Raw genomic sequence first — 22,518 nt, 5'->3', positions numbered from 1 at the left:
ACTGTTTCTTCCTGCACCTCCATATCTTCTTCTGCCACCTCCATACACAACATGAAAATACAATTTTATCCTTCCTATGTCACTCCCATAGAGTAGTTTCCGGATTATGTAATATGAAAACTCATTTGAAAAAAGACTTCCGGATTATATAATCCGGAAGCTAAATAAGACTTCCAGATTATGTAATCAGAAAATTAATCATGCATATGAAAAAGAATTTCAGATTATGTAATCCGGAAACTAATTACAAATTTGAAAAATGACTTCCGGATTACATAATCCGGAATATTATAAAGGAGCATTTTTGGAAATTCAAAAATATATGGAGGTGAGAGAAGAAGGTATGGAGGTGCAGGAAGAAACAGTCCTGTTCAAAATATACGCCAAGCACTTCTCTACAGTTTTTTTTTCAAAACAAACAAGAACAATGTGGGTTTAAAATTTTATGTTGGGTGTATATAAAAAATATATGGTGCAGGGAGAAACTTCCGTCCAAAAAAAAAAAAAACAAGTAAGTTGGAAGTTGAAATTGGGAGGTGAGGTGAATAGCAATTAGCATGGGCCTGCTGTGTTAGTCTGCTAGTGGTCCAGTCCAGTCCAAATTGTTGAGCTTCTTCCAATTTCTCCAAAACAAAAAAACGCTTATGAGTGTATAAAATGAAATTGAGCGATAGAAACTTCGGGAACAATCTATTTTCCATTGGATTGCCGCCTATTCTTCGTCCAATCTCTTCTCCTTCTTCCAAATCCAGATTCAATATTTTCTGTAAGTTTTCTTATCATTGCTTCAAACACACTCCACCAAGCTTCCTATTTTCTCATTTAATTTTACCCAATTTTATGCTCCTCATCTCCTATGTTCTAAACCGCTTCATTTTTTACACTCTTCCTCTATTCTTTTAATAAAACTTCTTCAGATTAAAGAGTGCGAAGAATCTTATTGTTGCTTAGTACATGGCTGCGATCCTTAATTTTGTAGAAAAAATTGTGATCGTAAACCTTTTTTTGAAACCTTGTATAAAACTTGTATGCGCCATTTCATTTAATAACTGATATGCATCAATTTTTCGTTATCTCTGCCAGTTGCGTGTTTTTTCTCACGATGGATTATTCATAAATCTAAAGCATGTTTTCAGGTAACGGACGGCAGCTGTAGAAAAAATGCGGGGTTCTGTTGCACTCGTGCTGCCTGCAAAATGCAGGTTCTGGCGAAAGTACTCGATGAATGGATCACGGGGTATTGTTGATGCCTTCTACTTTTGTATTGTATAGATTGTATTGAATACGTTGACTATTTTGTTTTTATTTTTGGAAGCTTTTGTTAGTTTGTTACTTGTTAAACTGCGGGAGCTTTATATGATAAGAAAACTTATTTATTAAACATAATTTTATGCGTGAAACAGGATTATTGGCGACTTCAACACCTAAGACACAAGAGGAGAATGAAGCTAGCAAAACGAGGATAGAAATGGCTGACCCAATAGTCGCCTATAGCAAGCCTCCACCACTGCCACCTGTTATTGGACCGTTGGTTGCTCTATTGTTTATGGAGAGTACCGATGAAGGTGACAATCTCTAACCATCTGGTGCAAGCAGTTCTTAGATGTAATATAGGTGATTCTTACTTGAAGAAAGTCTTAGAAATAAAAAACACTAGAGTGATTGCAGAGCTTAGTAATCGAACAAAGAAGCTCCATAGCTTTATGTAGCCATCTAGGAGAGGATGAAGCCAAGATGCTATAAATATATTGTAAACTTTCAATATCCATGTTAGTATTACATGAGGGCTTCTCAAGAACCCTGCAGGAACATGCACATGTGTATGTTAATTGAATTTTTTTGGATAGTTTAAAGGAATTGTAAAATATAGGAACGATGACTTACACTCAGCTAGATTTGGAAATTTGTCAAATGTCGAAGTCACGTTTTTCAATAGGGTCTGAATTTTTGAAGAGGAAACGCCAATTAAACATATCCGGGAAAAAAACAAAAGTATCATACGATTATCAGATATGAGATGGTTGTGCATAAAGGATAAAAATACTAAGGAAGAACCAATTCACGTTTTGGGGCTTACCAAAACTATTCTTCCTGGTTTGATAGGTGATTCAATCAATACCTCAGCTCTCCTGGATTTACTTTTATTGTGAGCACATGATTTACACAAACAAAAGACTGGAATATTTTGCTACTTACCAAATGATCAGGTTCACTCCTAATTTTCTTAACTTGAAGAAGGTGCAACCTCTTGTGAATGGGATTTGTTTCTCTTTCCATTCTGCCATACCACAATTATGACCAACCTCTTGAGCATTTCTTTCTCAAGAAAACACTAAATATTAACGAAAAAATTTATAAATGTAGGAAAGAAATATGACCCATATGCCAGTTTGCTGCTGCAGTTAAATCATCTCCCTCGTATATATGTTTCACCCTGAATTTCACATTCCGGCCCATGCATTCAGTAAGCTGTTGTAAGAAGCGCATTACTTCCTGCAATGTTATTTTTAGATATCTAGCAAAGCTATTTACTCTTTGCAATCAACCATGGCTTAGTTTTGGTAAGATTTTGTATGGTTCAGAAACAAACCTTCTTTCCCTGGAATGGTTTGGTGAAGGCATAGTCTTCAAAGCAAGCATCTTCGGATATGCACTCGTCCAATTGTGCCAGATCTTTGCCGTTGATGCTTGCGAAGTACTGATCTACAGTCTCTGCTGGAGAGAGAGAATTTTGCTGAGAATTGGGATCTTTCTTTGATGCCATTGCTAAAATTCTGTTTCTACCCGAAGAATTGTTTAGGACATTCTTCTTGGTGGTGTGTCGTTTTATCTCCATGTTGTCTGGGTGGAAGCAGCATTTTGTTCTGCTGGAGGGGAACCTGATGGCGAGTCTCTTTGTGACGTTGGAGTCTATTCCCAGCCAATGGCATGGAGTTCTGGTTGGTAAATTGATCACAGCATCCATTTGTAATTTTTTCTTATGTAAACATTCCCATTGACGAGCAATGGCAACTCACAGACACTAATACCTTCTGCTTATGTGACTTATTTGAGGAAAAGAACAATAAGCTTTCTCTAGCTTTAACCAAAGAATCAGTCCAAGTTTGCTTAGATGCTTCATTTTTTTTGCTGTATCTGACTTGACATGAAATCCAAGAATATGTTATCTCATCTTTGTCCACCTTGGAACTATTTCTACTACTATTTTACCTCCACTATTTTGATTCGCAAACTTCTCATCATTTTCTCTCATTGCTCCCATTTACGAAACTAGTATAGTTATTGAACAGTTTATTCCATCTCTCTTCGGCGTGACACGACACATCTAAGTCAAAATAAATAAATAAATAATAATTGTGTTATTTTTTCAGATTGGATCCAAGTCTAATTCCCATAGCCTGTTGCCTCGGCCCAATACATTGGACTAGTCTAATTTACGGCTTCTTCTTCCTGCATCCTTACTTTTTTCTTCCTGCACCCCCACAACTTTATAATTTTCAAAACTAGCCTTGGCCTTTTATTTGAGAAAGGGCACCGTGGTGCAGTTTGTTTGACACTGTCCATCTTCTTCATTCATCTCAGATACTGGTGGATAGTAATTTTAGCTGCACGGAGCAAGGTGGAGGAGTGAGTTGCGTTGTCGAAGTGTTGCTTGGCTTCTAGAGTTAAGAATTAAGTTTTTTTTGAGCATTGGTGGTTATGGTGTTTTTGTGGTTATCGGAAATCGGGATCCAGGAGTGTGCTATGGATTCATCAATCCGGAAGTGAATCATTTTGTTTTTCAGATGAGGGGGAAAGGTAAGACCCCTTTTGACTCCAAGGGAAACTTAAGATACTCCATAATATTGAAGTCCCTAACACTGCTATTTAGAGATTATGTACTACCAGAAGCACCAATCTAGGTTACCGGACGCGTCAATTCGAAATTTTACTAGAAGAGTCAATTTGAAATTCTTACCGGACTCACCAATCCAAAAGAGTCAATTTGAAATTCTTACCGGACTCACCAATCCAAAAGATTTACTAATTCCTCAATCCGGGATTTTTTGCAGATTCCATAATCCAAAATGTGGAAAAACAAATACAAATTCTTTATTCTGTAAAATTATCAGACTACATTGTCTGAAATAATACGTATGAACTGCAGAAACGAAAATTCGAAGAAAAAATGAAATTGCACATTCAGAAGAAAAAAAATACTTACCTTCTTATCTAGTAACTCATCAAAAGAAACCACCATTCTCCCACCAACAGATACACTAGATGGAACGATGTCGTTGAGAGAGGAATGGAGTCCTTGGAGAGGCAATAGAGTTCGTTGAGAGAGGAATGGAACGGTGTCGTTGAGTGACAAAGGAAGAAAAGAATATTTCAGGTCTTAAGTGCATTTTAGGGTTTTTAAAATATAATATGACTGTTTTGTCTTTGCATAACATTGTGGGGGTGCAAGAAGAAACTACCCTAATTTGCTTAGTCAACATCAGCAGGAACCCAAACCCTAGATTTCGGCAAATTCTCCTTGCACCTCCATATCTCTATGCTACACCTCCATACTTTTCTTTAATTTCATCAATAACCTTCTAAGTATGTTGGAGAGAGTAGTGTCTTATTAATTTTCAAGTGATGGGATTGTTTGTAGTGGTTGGTTGGTGGCAAAATGGAATAAAAAACTTATCTTAACACTGCGACTAAGAAGGAGGTATGTGACTAAAAAAAATTATAATGAAATTATACTTCATTTAAAGTTATATATATATATATATATTTATTTATTTATTAGTGAAGTTATATGTTTATTTAAAGAAGAATGTTTAAGTATATTTTTTTTTTCAGATAAGACGTAAATATATAGCAGTGAGTCGTATATATAACAATTTATACCTCGATATTGATTGCCTCAGGAGTAACTACATTCTGAGAAGTCACGTCCAGATGTTCTGCAAGGAAAGAAGCAGAGACAATTTCTATCTGTCCATGTCCTTCTGTCCACCCTAACAGGAGGCAGCCCTGAATCTTCCACATACTATACAACTTCGGTCAAGCAAACACCATCCAGTCAACCGTCACAAAATACACTAATTCAACACATATCAGACAGAAACATTGACAAATTAACATAAAACGGGTACCAACCTTCTTTTGTTTTTGTATATCATTGTGCACGGTGGCCGTGTTTTATATCAGCAAAACAAGTTTTATAACCATGTGACACCGCATCATGTGTATATATAAATGACATGAAAAATGTTTCATACACTCCCAAATAACATACCATCATTTATTAATATTTGCTTGACCTGAAGGCTCTATAGTAATATAAATATACACAGCCAGCTAATTTTGTAGTTACACTGAAACTGATGCAGCCACAAAAGAATGCGACATGCTCCCTGAATTGGTGCGCCAAATGTCAACAAAACCTATCTGTCCAAGGAAAGAAACAAGCGAATAGTGAAGATAGCATTGGTTGAAGATCCCACTGATTTACCCGCACGTGTTCATCACTCCTACTCGTGGTGAAGGCTGAAATGAACATAACCCTATATCTTTGAAACTATATAATATAGTATATGTTCCCAAGTGTATTGTTAGCGTCTGCATTCAACATATTGTCTAAGTTTTTCGTTAAGATTTTGTCTTTAAAAGTTGTTTTAGTAGATTAAGAAAGGAAAATGTATTTAAGATTTTGTTTTTAAAAGTTATTTTAGTAGATTAAGAAAGGAAAATGTATTGAAATTGTCTTTAATCTCAACTTCTAAGGGAGAAAGAAAATGAGAAAAATGAGAGACTATATTAACGAGTATATATACACCTTGAACATTTGTTTTTGTTTCACTCAAAATCAAAGATATGGATTCGACGCTGAACTTGTCATGCGTTGAGAGGAAAGGAATCTTTATAGGGTAAGACAAAATAGCTGGCATGCTCCCTAACTCACACCAACGAGACAGTGCTTCTTCACCCTCTTTCCCAATATTCATTTGCATCACTCTCCCACGGCTCTGTTACCTAACTATAATATATTATCGATAGAGTTTTTCGGGGTTCTATTCTATATAAACTCCTTGCAACCTTCCATTTCCTCTTATCCACCTCTTCACACAAACACTATTTGCTTCCTCCATTCAAAAGACCAGTTTGTTTACAATGAACAACAGAATGGGTCGTGTTTCAGCTGCTGAATTTGCCAACAGGAACAGGTTGAGAAGCCAAAAGCCACTTCCAAAAAGAGGGCAGATTAAGTCCAAGATAGCGGCTAATGCTTTTCATTCAATCATCTCTGTAATTTCCAGAGCTTCTTCCTCCGGCTTCAATTCTCCGAGGAAAATCTAGTTGCTGTTATGCACCATTAATTTTTATTCTACTAGTTCTTCACGTTCCTTTAGAGTTGTATTCCCTTTTAGGTAGCTTTCGTTCCATGCTTTTTATTGTTTTCTCTCACTCTCCGTTAGCAATCCCCATTTTTGAATGTACACTCAATTAGAAAGGAGTTTTTCTCAATTTCTAGCCTATGCTGTGCACTTAATCCATTGTTTCTTAATTAATAGTAATACCATCAAGGTTAATTGGCTACTAGAAACAATGCAGAGCGGCCTATAAAAATGTTAAATCATTATAATTTGCAAGCTTAATACATTTTAAAAACTTCTAGTATGATCACCGGCACTATTTTTTCTTGCATTGTGTCACTTTATATAGAACGTTAAAATACTTTTTTATTCTGCTTTGTCACTCAAATAGATTTATAAAATCCAAAATCAATTTAAAAAAATCATATATTTTTTGAATTACATAATCTAATCTGGAAGTTAATATCGGATGTCGAAATAGCTTACCGATTATGTAATCCAGAATATATTTTTAAAAATGGTATTCTGGATTATATAACTGGAAGTTTGGATTTGAGAGTAACTTCTAGATTATTTAATCCGAAAAGTTTATGAATTACATAATATGGAAGCTAATATCATATTAGAAAAGACTTCTGGATTATGTAATTTAGAAACTAATCATGCATCTGAAAAAAAATTCTGAATTACATAATTCAGAAGTTAATTAAGAATTTGGAAAAAAATTCCAAATTACGTAATCTAAAATATTACAAAAACATTTCTGGAATTAAAAAAAATTATGGAGTGAGAGAAGAACAAATGGAGGTGCAGGAAGAAGCAGTCTCCATGGGTTAGCGCATGGTTTGTCAAGCCTTTTTTTTGGGCCCATAGTATATCGTTTGGGTCTGGATATACCATCTTCCAGGCAGGCCAACACTCGAAAGGCATATTTTCCCTACACCCGATGTTTTTTAACTAGTACCCAATCATATCTACGAAAAGACCAAATTACCCTTAATGAAATTAAAAAATACATAAAATGTGATATGCACCCAATGTAAGCACCCAATCCTATTGTTCTTCTTCTTCCTTTGTGCGTGAAGCAGCTGCAGGGAGACACCGTCAGCCACCGTTCAACACCGTCAACCACCTTCGCTCTGTTCGTTTGCTTCGCCGTGAGTGAGCTTCATCATCACAGGTAGAGGAAACCATCGTCGAAGAAGTCAAGGTACCCTTCATCGCAGTTTTTTATCTGCTGTAGAATAGTGGCTTCCAGATAATTTTATCCGCAGATCAATATTGACTTCCGGATATTTATATCCACACTTCACTAATGGCTTTCGGATTATTTTATCCGCACTTCAATATTAGCTTCCAGATATTTTTGTCCGCACTTCAATAGTGGCTTGCGGATATTTTTATCCGTACTTCAATAATGGGTTATGGATATTTTTAAACTATATGTGTTATAATTTTTTTATATATGTTAGATTGAATGTTACTTTTATGAAATGTAAGATGGTGCGAACTAGAGGTGGAGGAAGTTCTAATTTGGATCGTGTGCGACCAACTGCATCGGTTAGAAGAAAACGGGGTGGTCCTAGTACTTCAATTCCAAATGAACAGTTTGAAGATTATATTGAACAAGAAGAAGTTGAAGTTGATGATGAAGGCTATCCAGGAGGGCCATTGGATAAGTTCTTACTTGTTAATTATGAACATCATGTAGCCAAACAGTTGTGGGATGGTTTGGTAAGTAATGAAAAATAACTTTTTGTATTTGTTATCTATTCTGGATTATTGATTATATATGTTGATTATTGTAGGATTGTGGTGAGCTGAAGGTCATTTCACATGGGAGGAAGATAAATAAGTTAGGAGCAACTCATGAGCGCATACAGGCTGCTGTAGAATATTCTGGCTTAAGTGGTCTGCTTCATGCTATTTATGAGAGTTTAGACCAAGGACTGATGTGTGCTTTTGTAGAGAGGTGGCATGCAGAGACAAACAATTTTCATTTACCGGTTGGGGAGATGACCATCACTCTTGATGATGTGTCAAATTTGTTGCATTTACCCATTGTCAGTCATTTTTACACGCAGGAAACCTTAGATTCAGATTCAGCAAATGATTTATTGGTAGAATTCCTCGGTGTTGACCGTGCACTTGCATTTGAAGAAACAAGACACTGCCGGGGAGTTCATGTGCGCCTGAGTTGGTTAAGAGATGTGTATGAAGACGCATGCTCAAGGAGGCAGTGGACTATGGCTGCCAGAGCATACTTACTTCACCTTGTCGTTTGCACTATTTTTGCGGACAAGAATGCTACATCAGTCAGTGTGTTTTATCTTGGATTTTTTGTTGATTTGAGGCTTACCGAGGGATATTCTTGGGCAGCAGCTGTCCTAACTCACATGTATGAGCAACTAGGAGATTATAGTTATGCAAACACTAAGCAACTAGCTGGTTATGTGACATTGTTGCAGGGGTGGATTTATGAGCACTTCCCGTCTATAGGGATGAGACGTATGCAAACATTGTATTCTGAAGATCAACCTCGATGTAGGCTATATGATGCTGGAAAAGGTACTTCAATTGTTGTTGTTCGATAACAGTTGGATACATTGACACCAACTTCCATTCGGTTTTGACCATAGAACGAGCACAGGGAAGAACGTTCATTCGAGTGGATTTCCTTATTCTGTGGTTATTCGAGGCTTGGAAATTGGACACAGTTGCACATGCCAAAACGTGTTCTGCGTCATTATGGCTATACACAGATCATCCATCGCAACCCATCTGTACTTGGACATGGTCATCCGGATACAAATGAAATGGACCGTCGATGGTTACATTTCAATGATTATGTCATACATGACTATGCCATAGCACCTCATCCCGACGCTTGCGTTCAAGAGTACATTGCTTGGTTTAGATCTGTATCACATCCATATGTGATTAATATGGATGAGGATGACCGTCCTGTACCGGTACCCTCAGATGCATGTGATCATGAAGCAGTGCCAAGTCATCCTGAGGAGTCACATTCTGCTCTGGTATGCTTCTAACCTTGTTAACGTATTAATTTGTATTATCTTTTTCTAATAGTATGTCATTCATGCTTGTAGGGTATTTGTCGTAGAATTACAGAGACATTGCAACCATTACTTGATCATGACGATGTCGTGGAGGGCAGCCCTGTTTGGGAAGGCATACAAGCAGCCATTATGTTAGCACAAGGAGCGACTGATGAAAAAGTTGTTTATGTCAGGAGACATGCACGTAGGAATGATTGACAATGTATTTGGATAATGTATTAGGATTTCTTTTTTATGTAATATTTTTATCCATGATTTGAACCTTATTTATATGTTTCAATATGGATTTTATAATTGAACCTTATCGATTTTTGCTTCATGTTACTTCTGTTTTAGTAGACACCTCACTCACTTCCGGTCATTGACATCCATAGACACCTCACTGGCTTCTGGATATTTTTATCCGTAGACACCTCACACACTTTCGGATTTTTTTATCCGCATGCACAGTTGTGGCTTATGGATATTTTTATCCATAGACAACATTTAGAATTCTGGATATTTTTATTCGTAGACTAAAATTTGAGTTCCGGATATGGCCATCCGTATGCTCCTCATAATTGTCTAGGACAGCTCCAAAATCTATTCAACATTGCAAATGTACTTAATACATAACCATTTCAAATGTACTAAATACATAACCATTCCAAATGTACATTCAATTACGCTAAACATCCATAAACCTAAACATTAAGTATCTATTACAAATGTTATGATTACAAATATCATCTAATGGACATTAGTTGGGTATAAACTTGTATCCGGCTAGTGTAGTATGTTGACCAAGTTTGGGCCGCCGGATAACGATGTGATTCCCACAATATATCCGTAGGTGAAATTGGACAACCATCTTTGAGCTTGACCTATAAAGGTAATAAATATAAGGTACATAAATCTTAATTTAGCACATAAATCTTGATTGGTTTAGTTTATACCTGCACAAAATGATTTCCGTGGACATGCTCAATTGCAATGATTTGGTGATGACGGAAGTTACTTGGTGCTTGGGTTCTTAAAGGAAAAATACTCAATGATTGTAACATGGACAAAGAAACAAGAATGACATTATACCGATTTGCAATAACATATCCCATGTCTGGAATTGTCATCCACTTATCTGTTCCTGCCTGCAAGTACAATTGAGAAACAAAGTTAAATAAAGAAATGCAATGTAAAAATGAAATGGTGTTAGTGGTTGGTACCATAGACATGTGTTCCACTAGAAGTGACTTCTTCAAGTATTCATATTTATCATCACCACCAAAGAGTTGAACATATTATTGTCTCCATTAACTTAGTTTTTCTAACAAATTCATTGACTCCTCTCTCATTCCCAATTGGGCAGCAACAGCACAGTAGCCACAATGGCCATCAGCCTTAACGTCAACAACATCAACAATATATGGATGATACCCTACAGGGAACTGATCAAGGAAAGGAATACATTTTGCTGGAACAATTTCTGGTAAGCTTTCTTCATTAGATTTTTTTGCTTGCACAACTATCATGTTGTGAGTGTAAGAAATCCACATGTTCAAAATAAGAAGGGATTCGCTTAGTTGATCTCATGAATTTGGTAGGACGAGACATCTTTACAGCACCTTTTGTTTTCACCTTATGATCTTGCGTAAATAGATGTCTTCTTTGGAAAGGCAATCTCCTGCAATTTACTTTTGATGTTAACCTTACCTGCAACATCCAACTCTTTAAACTGCTTCGTGAAGACCTCAAACTCTTTATCAATTGACAACTCAGATGAAGATTGTTCAGTTGCAATGTCTTCAAAGCTTAAACGAGTCCACATCACATGTACTGATTTAAGTGGTATGCTACCAACACCAAATGAAGGCAATTGACACGCACAAGGAAGACCATGAGTACATGTAAGACTGCATCCACACCTACTTTTATCAAACCCCATTGATTTAACCCTATCAAGCTCTTTCGAAAAAAGGTTCAAAGCATATTTAGATACAAAACCTAACAATTTTTTGTAAGCTGTAACCTTAAACCGATGTCAAACCACATGCAAACTCTTTTGGAATGAATCTTTGATTGCATTATGTTGTAAAATAATCATCTTATTGATGGAATCCCAGCAGAAACATAAATCCCCCATCGAATTCTAAAGACTTTAGACTCCAGTGTGTCGCCTCAACTCTGTTACTTGTTGTGTTTCCTAAGTGCATCACCTTATCTATCCATGCCTTGACAATTTTTTCTTTATGTGGACGTAACCATGTATCCATCACATAATCAACAAATATAGGCCATGGAGAACAGACAACTCGAAGAGCATTGACACGATCTTCAAAGGCCTCAACAATATCACAATCCACAACGGATCCCCTCACGTCCATTACTTGATCCCATGCCTCTCTTGGATGCACCAACATTTTACATTTTGCTTTCACAGTTTTATCAATGTGAAATCGACAGAGCAAATTATAAGCTTCAGGAAACACCATTCTAATTGCATTCATTAAGGTAACATCTCTATCACATACCACCACCCTAGGGCATGAATCAACTCTCAAAAACAACCCTTTAAGTCTGTCAAGGGCCCAAAAAAATTATTTTCCTTTTCTGCTGCTAGTAAACAAAATGCAACGGAGAAAGTCAAACCTGTAGATGTAATCCCAACAACCTCAAGTAACGACATCCTATACTTGTTCGTCTTGTACGTACTATCCATTAATATGACAATATTAAATGAGTTCACCAGTTTTACTGAATTTGGGTGTGTCCAAAATATATCTTGCACAATATTAGAGACCTCATCACACCTACACCAATGCACGTACTTGTCTCGCTCCAGTAACAACATCAGTTGTTGCATTTCTGTTATGTGACCTCGTTGTGATCTTTGGTGAACAGTGATTGCATTATAAACCTGCTTAATCGTCGTCACATTCTTCTCATTTATCTCTTTCATGGTTAGTAAAATATTTCTTGGATTCACCGAAGTTTTAGTCATATCCTCAACCATAACCTTTTCCTCTATACTTACCTTCTAGCATACGGATAACCCACCATTGTCTCTGTCAAGTCATGATTGTGAGAACCACAAATTAATTCAACCATCCACCCTTGACCACCTTTGACTGATTTGCCTCGCAATCTGAAAGGACACTCACACTTCCTATTTCCCGTTCGACTGACATCTACTTCTTTTTTATACCATCTGTATTTACCTCCTCTCTCATAACCTAACAATACATAGGTCATCCTTCCTCGTTGGCTCGTCCATGTATCCGACCTTAATATAACAATAACAAACCCATAACTATAGCCAACACTTTTCGCCCACTCTAACAGCTCATCTCGATCACAAAATACCTACAATAACATATGCCAAATTTTAAAATAATTCATAAATAAAAGCATTCACAACCCAACATTAACCATACCTCATCTGTAGAAAATGCCTCACTACATTCATGTGCCCTGTGTTCATTATCTAATGTGTTATAACTTATTGACTGCTCTAGATCAACATCATCTAATCCATCCCACACATCAATCTCCCCTTAAACTCCCATGTATGACTCTGTTGTATCCATTGGGCTATTGAAAAAAAATGAACACTTAGCTTCCGGATAAATAAATCCATAACAAAAAAAATATCAATAGTTAGCTTTCGGATATGTACATCCGTAAGCCAATTATGAACTACGGACATGAGCGTCCGGAAGCAACGAACCACACTTCCGAATATTAATATCCGTATTGAAAAATTTGACTTTCGGATATTAATATCTGTAGTAAAAAAAAACAGAATTCCATATTCCGATATTCGGGACCAACTGAGCTCGAACAAAAACCAGAAACGACTGAAAATGGATTACTTACCTCATTAACTTGGCAAGCGAACACTACAAGAAAATCATGAAATAGAAATCAATTTTTAGAGACCAAAATAATTAGTTGCAATAGAAACTAAACTAGAGACCATTTTAGAAACTAAAAAAAAATTGGTTTCTAAATTAGTTTATATTATTTTCTATTATTGTTAAATAGTTTTTAAACTGGTATCTAATTAGCAACTAAGGTTTTAGATACCAATTATTTAGTTTCTAAATTTAGTCTCTAAAACCTTGGTTGCTAATTAGATACCAATTTAGAAACTATTTAACAATAATAGAAAATAATAGAAACTAATTTAGAAACTAATTTTTTTTTTAGTTTCTAAAATGGTCTCTACTTTAGTTACTATTGCAACTAATTATTTTGGTCTCTAAAAATTGGTTTCTATTTCATGATTTTCTTGTAGTGGAAGCTTACACTGAATGTCCGTGCACAACAATGAATGTAACCTCCTCTTTTGCAACTCAAAGCAAAGCTTCACACAACCATAAAATTCCTCTACCTCACCATTCAATATTTTCAAAAGTGAAGAAGGCAAGGGCATAATAGGATTTTTAGAAAAATGTCGGATGCCAGTCACAATTGATCGAGTGCAGGAAGCAATTGTCCACACGGAAAGATAGGCCCATATTTAACTTTTAGAGGGGCTAAATCTGCAAGACACAACTACCCCTTGAAATGTTCTGTTGCGCCGATCGTGATGGTCATATGATAGTGAGACGTTAATCTTAAGACTTTTTTTCTGCGCTTATAGGATGCACAAGTTAGCAAAACACAATAGAGAGTTTATTTGAGAGTAGTAAACAAGAACAAAATTAAATAAATTCGCTAAAATTAGTTTAGATAAAAGTTAAAATAAAAAGTTAAAAAATTATGTTTACTATGTTTTTCAAAAACATGTACAATTCATCGTGGTTTAGTGGGGTAAAAGTTCTCATTATTATATGTTGTTCCCAGTATTGTATTATACATTAAAGGAAAAATAAATACCGTTTTATATTAGTCATCTGCTTCTGCTTCTGCTTTATGCATGTTTACAGCTTGGACATGCAAGTTGTGACAATTCACAGAATGTCATCAGCATTTTTCATGAAATTCTATAAGATAAATTTACTTCAGACAAATGAATAGTATAGATTATAAAGCTTTTCAGTGGGAAGAAAACTCGAAGAGAGACAGAATAAAGTATCATGCAGATTTTTAAGTACTTTTACGATAAATTAACACGTAATAAAGAAAACCTTTTGACTTTAAGAAAATGCATTTATTATTCTTACAATATTTACAAATTAAACTCATTGATTTAATGAAAGATGCACCTTAAGCATTATCTTGTTATACATATTCTCTATCATGAAAACCACACCTGTTGTAAAATAGTATGTAAAAATTAATTCGATGACAGCCACACCTGTTGACCAGGTGAAAAAGGTGAACTATTTAGCAATAACTATATGGTTATATATCATCTAGTCGAATGAAATCAGCAGAAAATCTCTTCCCACTAACTTCAGCATGGTAAGTGCTACGTAAAAGGTGTTATGTATGTGCAACAAATAGTTGCTGGAAGAAATTGATTGCTTTCTTTTTTTCCTTAAAAGGTTTTGACTTCTTTTGAGGATAAGAAACTCTGGTTTTATCAAGAAAAGAAACATTGCTAAATAGAAAAGAAGTCTCGTCCGAAATGAAAATTTGAAGCACACGATTATATTGTTAACGATATGTTGTCTATCACTTATCATGGTCAGAGAGAATCATAGATCTTTCATATTTCATAAACTAATTGAGATATTGTTGAACATAAATTGATGTAAGTTAAAAAGAAGAATTGGTATAATAATTTTGTTATGTGTTGCAGTTGGGCAGTATAAAGAAGATAAACGAAAGAAAAAGACAAAGGGGAAGGACTTTACCATAAGGAGTTGTAGATGATAGAGTAGTGTGTGTTGCTTTGGATGGAAAGTAGTTAAGCACTTAACCCCAGCAAAGTAAAAACAAAGAGAAGTGAAAATTGCTAATTGTCATATATGGCATGTGTAGGAAGCTTATGAAAGTAGAAATGTAGACGTTTGTCTAACTCCGATAACGAGTATTTATCTAATTCATTCACTCTCCCCATTGCCACTGCATATATACAAACCCATCACCCCAACGCACTCTTACTCACTCTATAACTACAACTATTGGTTGGTATTGCTATCGAGGAACTTGCTACCTCTGCATGCTCCTCTACCTTCATTCTCTTTCACTTAACTCGGTAATTTCCTGCATCTTCCTCAAAATTAACTGCATTAAAACTCACTCCTTACCTCCTACTGTGTTTCCGTATCTCGAACGTACTATTAACATTGTTTTCTTCTATTATTCATTAGAAAAATATACATTGATAATCTTTTTTCAGAGTATACAAGGTTCTCAATATATTTTGTATTATTATTTTATAGAGGAGAGAAGTTAAGTAAGGGAAGTGGAAGAATGAAAGATTTGGAGAAAGTAACGTGGGATCAGGGACGATGTCCGGCGCAGGCACGATCCTCAGCCTCACAGAAGCTTATGGTATGGCTAATGCTGTTCGTTTCGCTCACCTACATGCTTTACACTCTGAAGCTTGTCTCCACCTCCTCAGGCGCCTGCAACCACGCGCCTTTCATCATCAACCACCTCTCTTCTTCCTCTATCCCATATGCAAACGTCACGGAGAAGAGAGAATCTTCATCCGCTTCCCGCACCGGAACGGGGAATCAGAAAACGGAGCTCCGTCACGTGGTGTTCGGAATCGCGGCGTCGTCGAAGCTGTGGGAGCACAGAAAGAATTACATAAAGATTTGGTACAGGAAGAAGGAGATGAGGGGAGTGGTGTGGCTGGACGATCACGTGAAGAAGGACCCCAAGGAAGGGTTGCCGCCGGTGAAGGTTTCCACGGACACCTCCAATTTCGTTTACACCAACAAGCTGGGTCACCGCTCCGCCATTCGGATCTCCCGCATCGTCACCGAAACGCTGCGTTTGGGGCTGAAGGACGTCCGGTGGTTCGTCATGGGGGACGACGACACCGTTTTCGTGACCGACAACCTGCTGAAGATTCTGAACAAGTACGACCACAACCACATGTACTACATTGGGAGCTTGTCGGAGAGTCACTTGCAGAACATATTTTTCTCGTACGGCATGGCCTACGGCGGAGGTGGGTTCGCCATCAGCTACCCCTTGGCCAAAGCTCTGAGCAAAATTCAGGACCGTTGTATTCAGCGGTACCCTGCTCTTTATGGCTCCGATGATCGAATGCAAGCTTGCATGGCTGAACTCGGCGTTCCACTCACTAAGGAAATCGGCTTTCACCAGGTTTCTTCCTAATTCTCCCCTACTAATAAATTACTAATATGAATTTAGAAATAAATATATAATATAAAATAATTTTATAAATGATATAAAAAAATATTAAAATAATAATATTAGGAGTTGTATTCTCATTTTATAAAAAAATTGAGATTGTGAATATATTATTATCAATAAAATATTTTCTTTTTCTTTTTCATAATTAATTAATTAATTCAAGTATAAGACACTTGTTTTTTCTAAGTTTTAAGCTAAATTTATTAGGTCTTGCCCGTATTTAACCAAATGTAAAAAAATGATTTTAGACTATTTATAAAATTAAAAATATTTCTAAAACTAGATTTTGTTAAGTTTATCTCATTGATCATCCTCACAAGGTACGATTAAAATTATACTTTAATGTAATCTATTCAAAATAAACACATGAATATATAAAGGACCCTGCTACTTGACATTACAGTAAAAACATACTCTTAAAAAGCAAATAAATTAGTATTTTAATTATTTTATTTTAATTTTTAATTAAAAATATTATAATATCATTATAAAGGTTTCGAATAGTGTTATTTACTGTGGGAAACGAAACTTTGTCCATATATAAAACAACAGTAACTTTAAAAAGCTCTAAAAATAGGATAGAAGTATTTTAAAATGTTCCATATTTATTTATTTTTTCAGATTTTTTATTTATTTAAATATTACCCAATCAGTCTTTATTTACAAGACCCTTTGAATTGATTGGAAAATTAATTAAAAACGATTATTTCAAAATAATTTATTATATTTAAGGTTAAAATAGTTGACAGAAAATTTGATTAAAAAAAGTTGGGACACAGTTACTCGTGAAATGATATGGCATAGGAATGGGGATTTATAATGTTGATGTGTTTTGTTGAGAAGTGAATGAGTGTGATGGAGAAAGGAGAAAGCAATGGGAGGGAGAAGTGGTGAAAGATACAACACTACAACTTTCCATTTTACTGCTATTCACAACAGTACAAAGCTATCTCAATGGTGTCGGTGGTCTGCATTATATCTTTCTCTTTTCTTTCTAACTATAATTTATTTCCCAAATAAACTTCTACTATACAAATTACTCATAACTGCTTTTAAAACATGAAAAATATACTTTCACAATTGTATTTAATCAATGGAAATTTAAAATTGTTTTATTTTAATAAAATAAAAAAATTTCTTTTCAATTATAATTTGATGGTTACTTGTCAACATATCAACACTCTTAAAACATTATTCTATTTCTACAACCAGGTTATGCATATATCAAATTAAATACATTTAACTTTTTTGGTAGCTTTTATTTAGTTTTCAACAAATACATTTGTTTGAAAGTAAAGTTATAGGTTTTTTAAAAAATGAAGTGAAATAAGTATAGGTTAGTTTTAAAATGATTTTTTTCATTTCAATTTCTTTAGTAAATTCATCAATTAGATTGGTTGAATTAATTAGCGTGTGTGGAAATTTTTAAATAGAAAAAGTTTAACTTTTTTATCATAAATAGAACCTTTGTATATAAACCTGCACAGATAGGGAAAAAAAACAAAGAGTAACTTTAACTGCGAAAAAACAAGAAAGGAAAATACATCATGTTTTACTATTTTTTTTAATACCTTTTATTTTTTATTTAATAAAAAAGTTTCTAGAGAAGCACTTTGGATCCTAAAAAATATTATATATCCACCTTGTATTATTAGTTTATGTTTATTTCTGAAAATAAGATACATCATCTTATATTTTTCCTTTCTGATCTGAGACAGTGTCAACTATTTTACTAACCTTATGTATAGCTGAGAGCATTGGTTAAAATATAAAGATAAAAAATATTAGACAAAAATAATTCATTAAATTGATGACCGAAATAAATTCCTCAGTATATATTTTTTAAAAACTTTTGTACTTTTTAAGGTATACATTTAATATATAAGATAGAAAAATGTTACATCAAATTAAATATTTCAATATTTATTGAATTAAATAAATTATTATTTTTAAGTATGTAATTATTATAATCAATGCTTAAAATCTCTAATCGATATTAAATATAATGAGATAAGTTTCAATATCTCTCAAATTCTTCAATTTATTTGTTTAAGATACTTCAATTTATTTATTTAATTTTTTATCATTTTTTCTTTAATATAAATTAGTTAAAATTATATTTTAACTAAAAATTATTTTAAAAGTACTATATACGCATATATTTATGGATAAATCATGTAAAAAAAATCCAGGTGTGTATATATATATATATATATATATATATATATATATATATTAAACATTGAATGAAGTTGCCATGAAACAAAATACTAAAATGATATCAAATAATGTATCTAGTCATGTATTGTTAGAAGAGTAATAAATTGTTAACACCTTCATTTGTAAACACTATGGATATATTTTAAGTAATGATATATTGTAAATCTATATTTTTTATACGTTACAAACTTCAATACTATTATTTTAATATGTTTTTCATGTTATATCATCATCCAAAATTAAAAGTGCTAATATAATATAAAATTATAAACATTGAAGAACATATAACCAATACCAACGGAAAATTAAAAACAGTCTTCTACAAACAATTCAACTGATATTTAAATTTGGCTAAGAAAACGTACCACACTTTTTAAAGAAGATTGCTTTGGAAAAAAAAACACTAATAGAGTATGTTTGGATTGTCTTTTATGTAAGTTGGGTGCTATCTGTCAAATGTTTTAGTTATTGTATTACATTATATACCAAAGCAGTTGCTACTGAACTTGATTAGTTTGAAAGTGATATTTTGCATCTAACTGCAAATCTCTTGCAAACAAACACGATCCATTATGGGACGGTGGGTGGTGACCAACTTTGTACCTCTTCTATGTTGTTTTCTAATTTGCATAGCTTTCTAAACACTCTTCCTTTACCATTTCGTTGCAAGGGCTTCATATATAGAGTTACAGTTTAGGTACCTTATATTTTGAGTTTAATCAGTATAGTTTTTGGGTAGTTGAGCAAGCAACACCACACTATATGATGAGGACTTTTGTTGTTTTTCCACTGATTAGGTGTGATTAATAACAGTCACATTGCAAAAAAAAATTATTTATTTGGTGAACAAGCATTCCACTGATAAAATTTCACGTTGATTTTTGCACAATGAGTTGAAGCAAACTCTTACACTGACACGCCTTGTTTTGTTGAAACAGTACGATGTGTATGGGAACCTGTTCGGGCTTCTTGCAGCTCACCCAGTGACTCCATTGGTGTCACTGCACCACCTTGATGTGGTTGAGCCAATCTTCCCGAATGCTACCAGAGTAGAAGCCCTTCAAAGGCTTACCATTCCAATGAAGCTTGACTCAGCATCCCTCGTTCAGCAATCCATTTGCTACGACAAGAAAAGGAAATGGACCATTTCAGTTTCGTGGGGTTTTGCTGTTCAAATATTTCGCGGGATATTCACACAGAGGGAGATGGAAATGCCTTCCAGAACATTCCTGAATTGGTATAGAAGAGCAGATTACACTGCGTATGCATTCAACACTCGCCCTGTTAGCAGAAACCCGTGTCAGAAGCCTTTCGTGTTTTACTTCTCAAAGGCAAAACTCAATTCCACACTGAACCAGACACTCACTGAATATGAAAGACATCTCGTTCCTCATCCAGAATGTCACTGGCAGATGCCTGATCCTTCTCAGCTTCAAAAAATAGAGGTGCACAAAAAGCCAGACCCGCTTCTGTGGGATAGGGTATGTTCTTCTCACACACACCAATGTTTCATGAAGTTATTAAAATCTTAATTCCAAATTTTATATGTTTTGAGCTTTTGTGATATGCATGTGTGATAGGCACCAAGGAGAAATTGTTGCAGAGTGAAGAAGACGAACAAGACAGGAATCATGAAGATAGATGTGGGTATATGTAGAGATGGCGAGATCCACGAACCTCTTTAATTATGACAAGTGTGGATCAATATTAATTAGGTTCTTGGACCTCATTTCTTCATTTATTGGACGTACGTTAACTTGTATTTTTGTAATTCTTCCCGATCGTCCTCAAATTGGGTGGTTGTGGAAAGAACTTCATGTTTTAATTCATAAAAGTGTCGTTATTATTGGTTACAAAATTGTATTTCTATCTAATTAAGTTGCAGATGAAATAGCTCAGAGGTTCAGTTCATAACTTTTCTGCTTTGCTAGAGATAATCCTTAGAATTCAGATGCGTATACACAACAACAACAAAATTTCAGATGCGTTTTTACAGCGATTTCCACACTCAAAAAACCCTGAAAGCATATAAATCAGTAATTATTGTTCTCATCCAAAATCACTATATAAGGGAAGTATTTGGGAAGATTAATGAAAAAGTGCGATATGAAAATATTATATCATATTATAAAGAAATATTAAAGAATATTTTATTGTTTTAATTAAATCTAGTTAAATATAGTCATGTAATTGCTTTTGAAAATAATGGATAGCGGTATTTCTAACTTCTTAACGTGTTTCCTTAATTTTTTCCATCCATGAAAATTTTAACTTTATAATTAGGTGTTTATTTTATAAATTATGTTTTTTTCTATACAAGAAGTAAATATAGGAAACTTTCCTTAAATCTATGAAAGAAAAGGAAAAAGAGGGAACTTCTCAGTTAAGTTCACTGATACACGGAAAAAAATGACGAACTTCTCACAGGAAAAAAGAGAAATTTGAAGAGGGGAAAGGGTAGGATGTAATGGTAACTTCAAACATTGTTAGTGTAAATAACGTTGTAGGCATGCTAATAGTAAGATTATGAAGTATAGATATATCTCAGCCCAGTCCAAATATTACAGGGTTATGGCCTCATGATTTTCCTCTACACTTGGGCCCTTTCGGCCCAATAAAAAATACTCATACCCTGCCTGAAGCCCTTTCCCTAGTCCGTATTCGGATCTCTCCATTTAGTAAGGACTGCTTCTTCCTGCATCTCCATATATTTTTGTGGCACTTCCATAAGAAATATGAAAATACGGTTCTATTCTTTAGTAAAAAAATCCTAAAAGTCCTAATAACTTTTCCCCTTCTTCCTTCTTTCTATCTTTCTCAGCGCCTCAGTCCCATGCATCCCAATACCTCAAGTACTTCAACATCTTTTGAGCTCATTGAAAGTTTTTTCGGTAGTTCTTTATGCATTTTGCTGTTGTTTTGTGATTACGTAGCGGAAAAGAAGAATTTTTTAGTTGTAATTTACTGTTTTATTGGTTTGTCACTGTACCTTTCACCATTTTTTTTATTTTGTAAGTACTCCGGATTATGTATGTTTTGTAATTTGAAATTGTTCAATTCGAAAGTAATGGTTCAAAATAATATATTTTAGAACTTATTTCCAGTATTAACTTTTAGTTCGTATAATTCATAATATATTTTGTTGATAAATTACTTCCAAATTTATTATTAACTTTGATTTATGTATGTAATTTAGAATATACATTTACCTTACACATTTCCTAGTTCAAAACATTTTCTCAAATTTCATTATGATTATGGATTGTTAAATCTAAAACACTTCCACTCTTTCAATTAATTGTGGATTATGTATTCAGAAAATTAATAAATTACACTATTCAAAATACATACAAATTTACACCTCTTTCAAACATTTAACTTATTATATAAGAAACTTCTGGAATTATAAAGATTATGAAATGCCAAAAAAAAATACGGAGAAACATTTAACTTATTACATAAGGAACTTCTGGAATTATAAAAATTATGGAATGGCACAAAAGATACGGAGATAAAGGAAGAAGTAGTCTTCCTAAGGAAATGGACATCTTCATTCCATTCAATAAGGACACGTGACCTAAAAAAATGACGGAATTAATTGGCATTCC

At 34.4% G+C, this 22,518-nt stretch overlaps 4 protein-coding genes and 1 long non-coding RNA gene across 7 annotated transcripts; 3 read left to right on the top strand and 2 right to left on the bottom strand.

Annotated features, from left to right (window-relative positions):
* The first annotated feature begins 657 nt into the window (after positions 1–657).
* Positions 658–1,912, top strand: LOC137811448 (uncharacterized). 2 transcript variants are annotated; one of them, XR_011081084.1, is made up of 3 exons: positions 658–766; positions 1,137–1,237; positions 1,404–1,912. It is a non-coding gene; the product is annotated as an uncharacterized lncRNA (long non-coding RNA). The 2 variants fall into 2 exon arrangements; XR_011081085.1 differs by having other exon boundaries at positions 674–766; positions 1,126–1,237.
* LOC137811445 (uncharacterized) lies at positions 1,352–3,137 on the bottom strand. 2 transcript variants are annotated; one of them, XM_068613206.1, is made up of 6 exons: positions 2,591–3,137; positions 2,379–2,493; positions 2,197–2,278; positions 2,078–2,129; positions 1,885–1,939; positions 1,352–1,800 (listed from the first exon to the last, which is right to left on the bottom strand). In XM_068613206.1, the coding sequence occupies exons 1-6, from the start codon at positions 2,963–2,965 to the stop codon at positions 1,622–1,624; spliced, it is 858 nt and encodes a 285-aa protein (XP_068469307.1). In that variant the 5' UTR covers positions 2,966–3,137; the 3' UTR covers positions 1,352–1,621. The 2 variants fall into 2 exon arrangements, with proteins under 2 accessions (XP_068469307.1, XP_068469309.1); XM_068613208.1 differs by having other exon boundaries at positions 2,379–2,469; positions 2,591–3,080.
* A 4,713-nt stretch (positions 3,138–7,850) lies between these two features.
* LOC137809365 (protein MAIN-LIKE 1-like) lies at positions 7,851–9,628 on the top strand. Its single transcript, XM_068610487.1, has 4 exons — positions 7,851–8,084; positions 8,159–8,929; positions 8,990–9,388; positions 9,461–9,628. Exons 1-4 carry the CDS (start codon positions 7,851–7,853, stop codon positions 9,626–9,628), a joined length of 1,572 nt encoding a protein of 523 aa, XP_068466588.1.
* A 1,883-nt stretch (positions 9,629–11,511) lies between these two features.
* LOC137809363 (uncharacterized) lies at positions 11,512–13,287 on the bottom strand. Its single transcript, XM_068610486.1, has 4 exons — positions 13,283–13,287; positions 12,841–12,877; positions 12,441–12,769; positions 11,512–11,944 (listed from the first exon to the last, which is right to left on the bottom strand). Exons 1-4 carry the CDS (start codon positions 13,285–13,287, stop codon positions 11,512–11,514), a joined length of 804 nt encoding a protein of 267 aa, XP_068466587.1.
* Positions 13,288–15,420: 2,133 nt separating this feature from the next.
* On the top strand, positions 15,421–20,824 carry LOC137809693 (uncharacterized). The gene is made up of 4 exons (XM_068610788.1): positions 15,421–15,554; positions 15,742–16,639; positions 19,849–20,391; positions 20,491–20,824. The coding sequence occupies exons 2-4, from the start codon at positions 15,773–15,775 to the stop codon at positions 20,593–20,595; spliced, it is 1,515 nt and encodes a 504-aa protein (XP_068466889.1). The 5' UTR covers positions 15,421–15,554; positions 15,742–15,772; the 3' UTR covers positions 20,596–20,824.
* Positions 20,825–22,518: the final 1,694 nt, after the last annotated feature.

This window comes from Phaseolus vulgaris, chromosome 2, assembly GCF_000499845.2.
Source record: "Phaseolus vulgaris cultivar G19833 chromosome 2, P. vulgaris v2.0, whole genome shotgun sequence".
NCBI lineage: Eukaryota > Viridiplantae > Streptophyta > Magnoliopsida > Fabales > Fabaceae > Phaseolus > Phaseolus vulgaris.
This window is presented reverse-complemented; position numbering and strand designations above follow the sequence as displayed.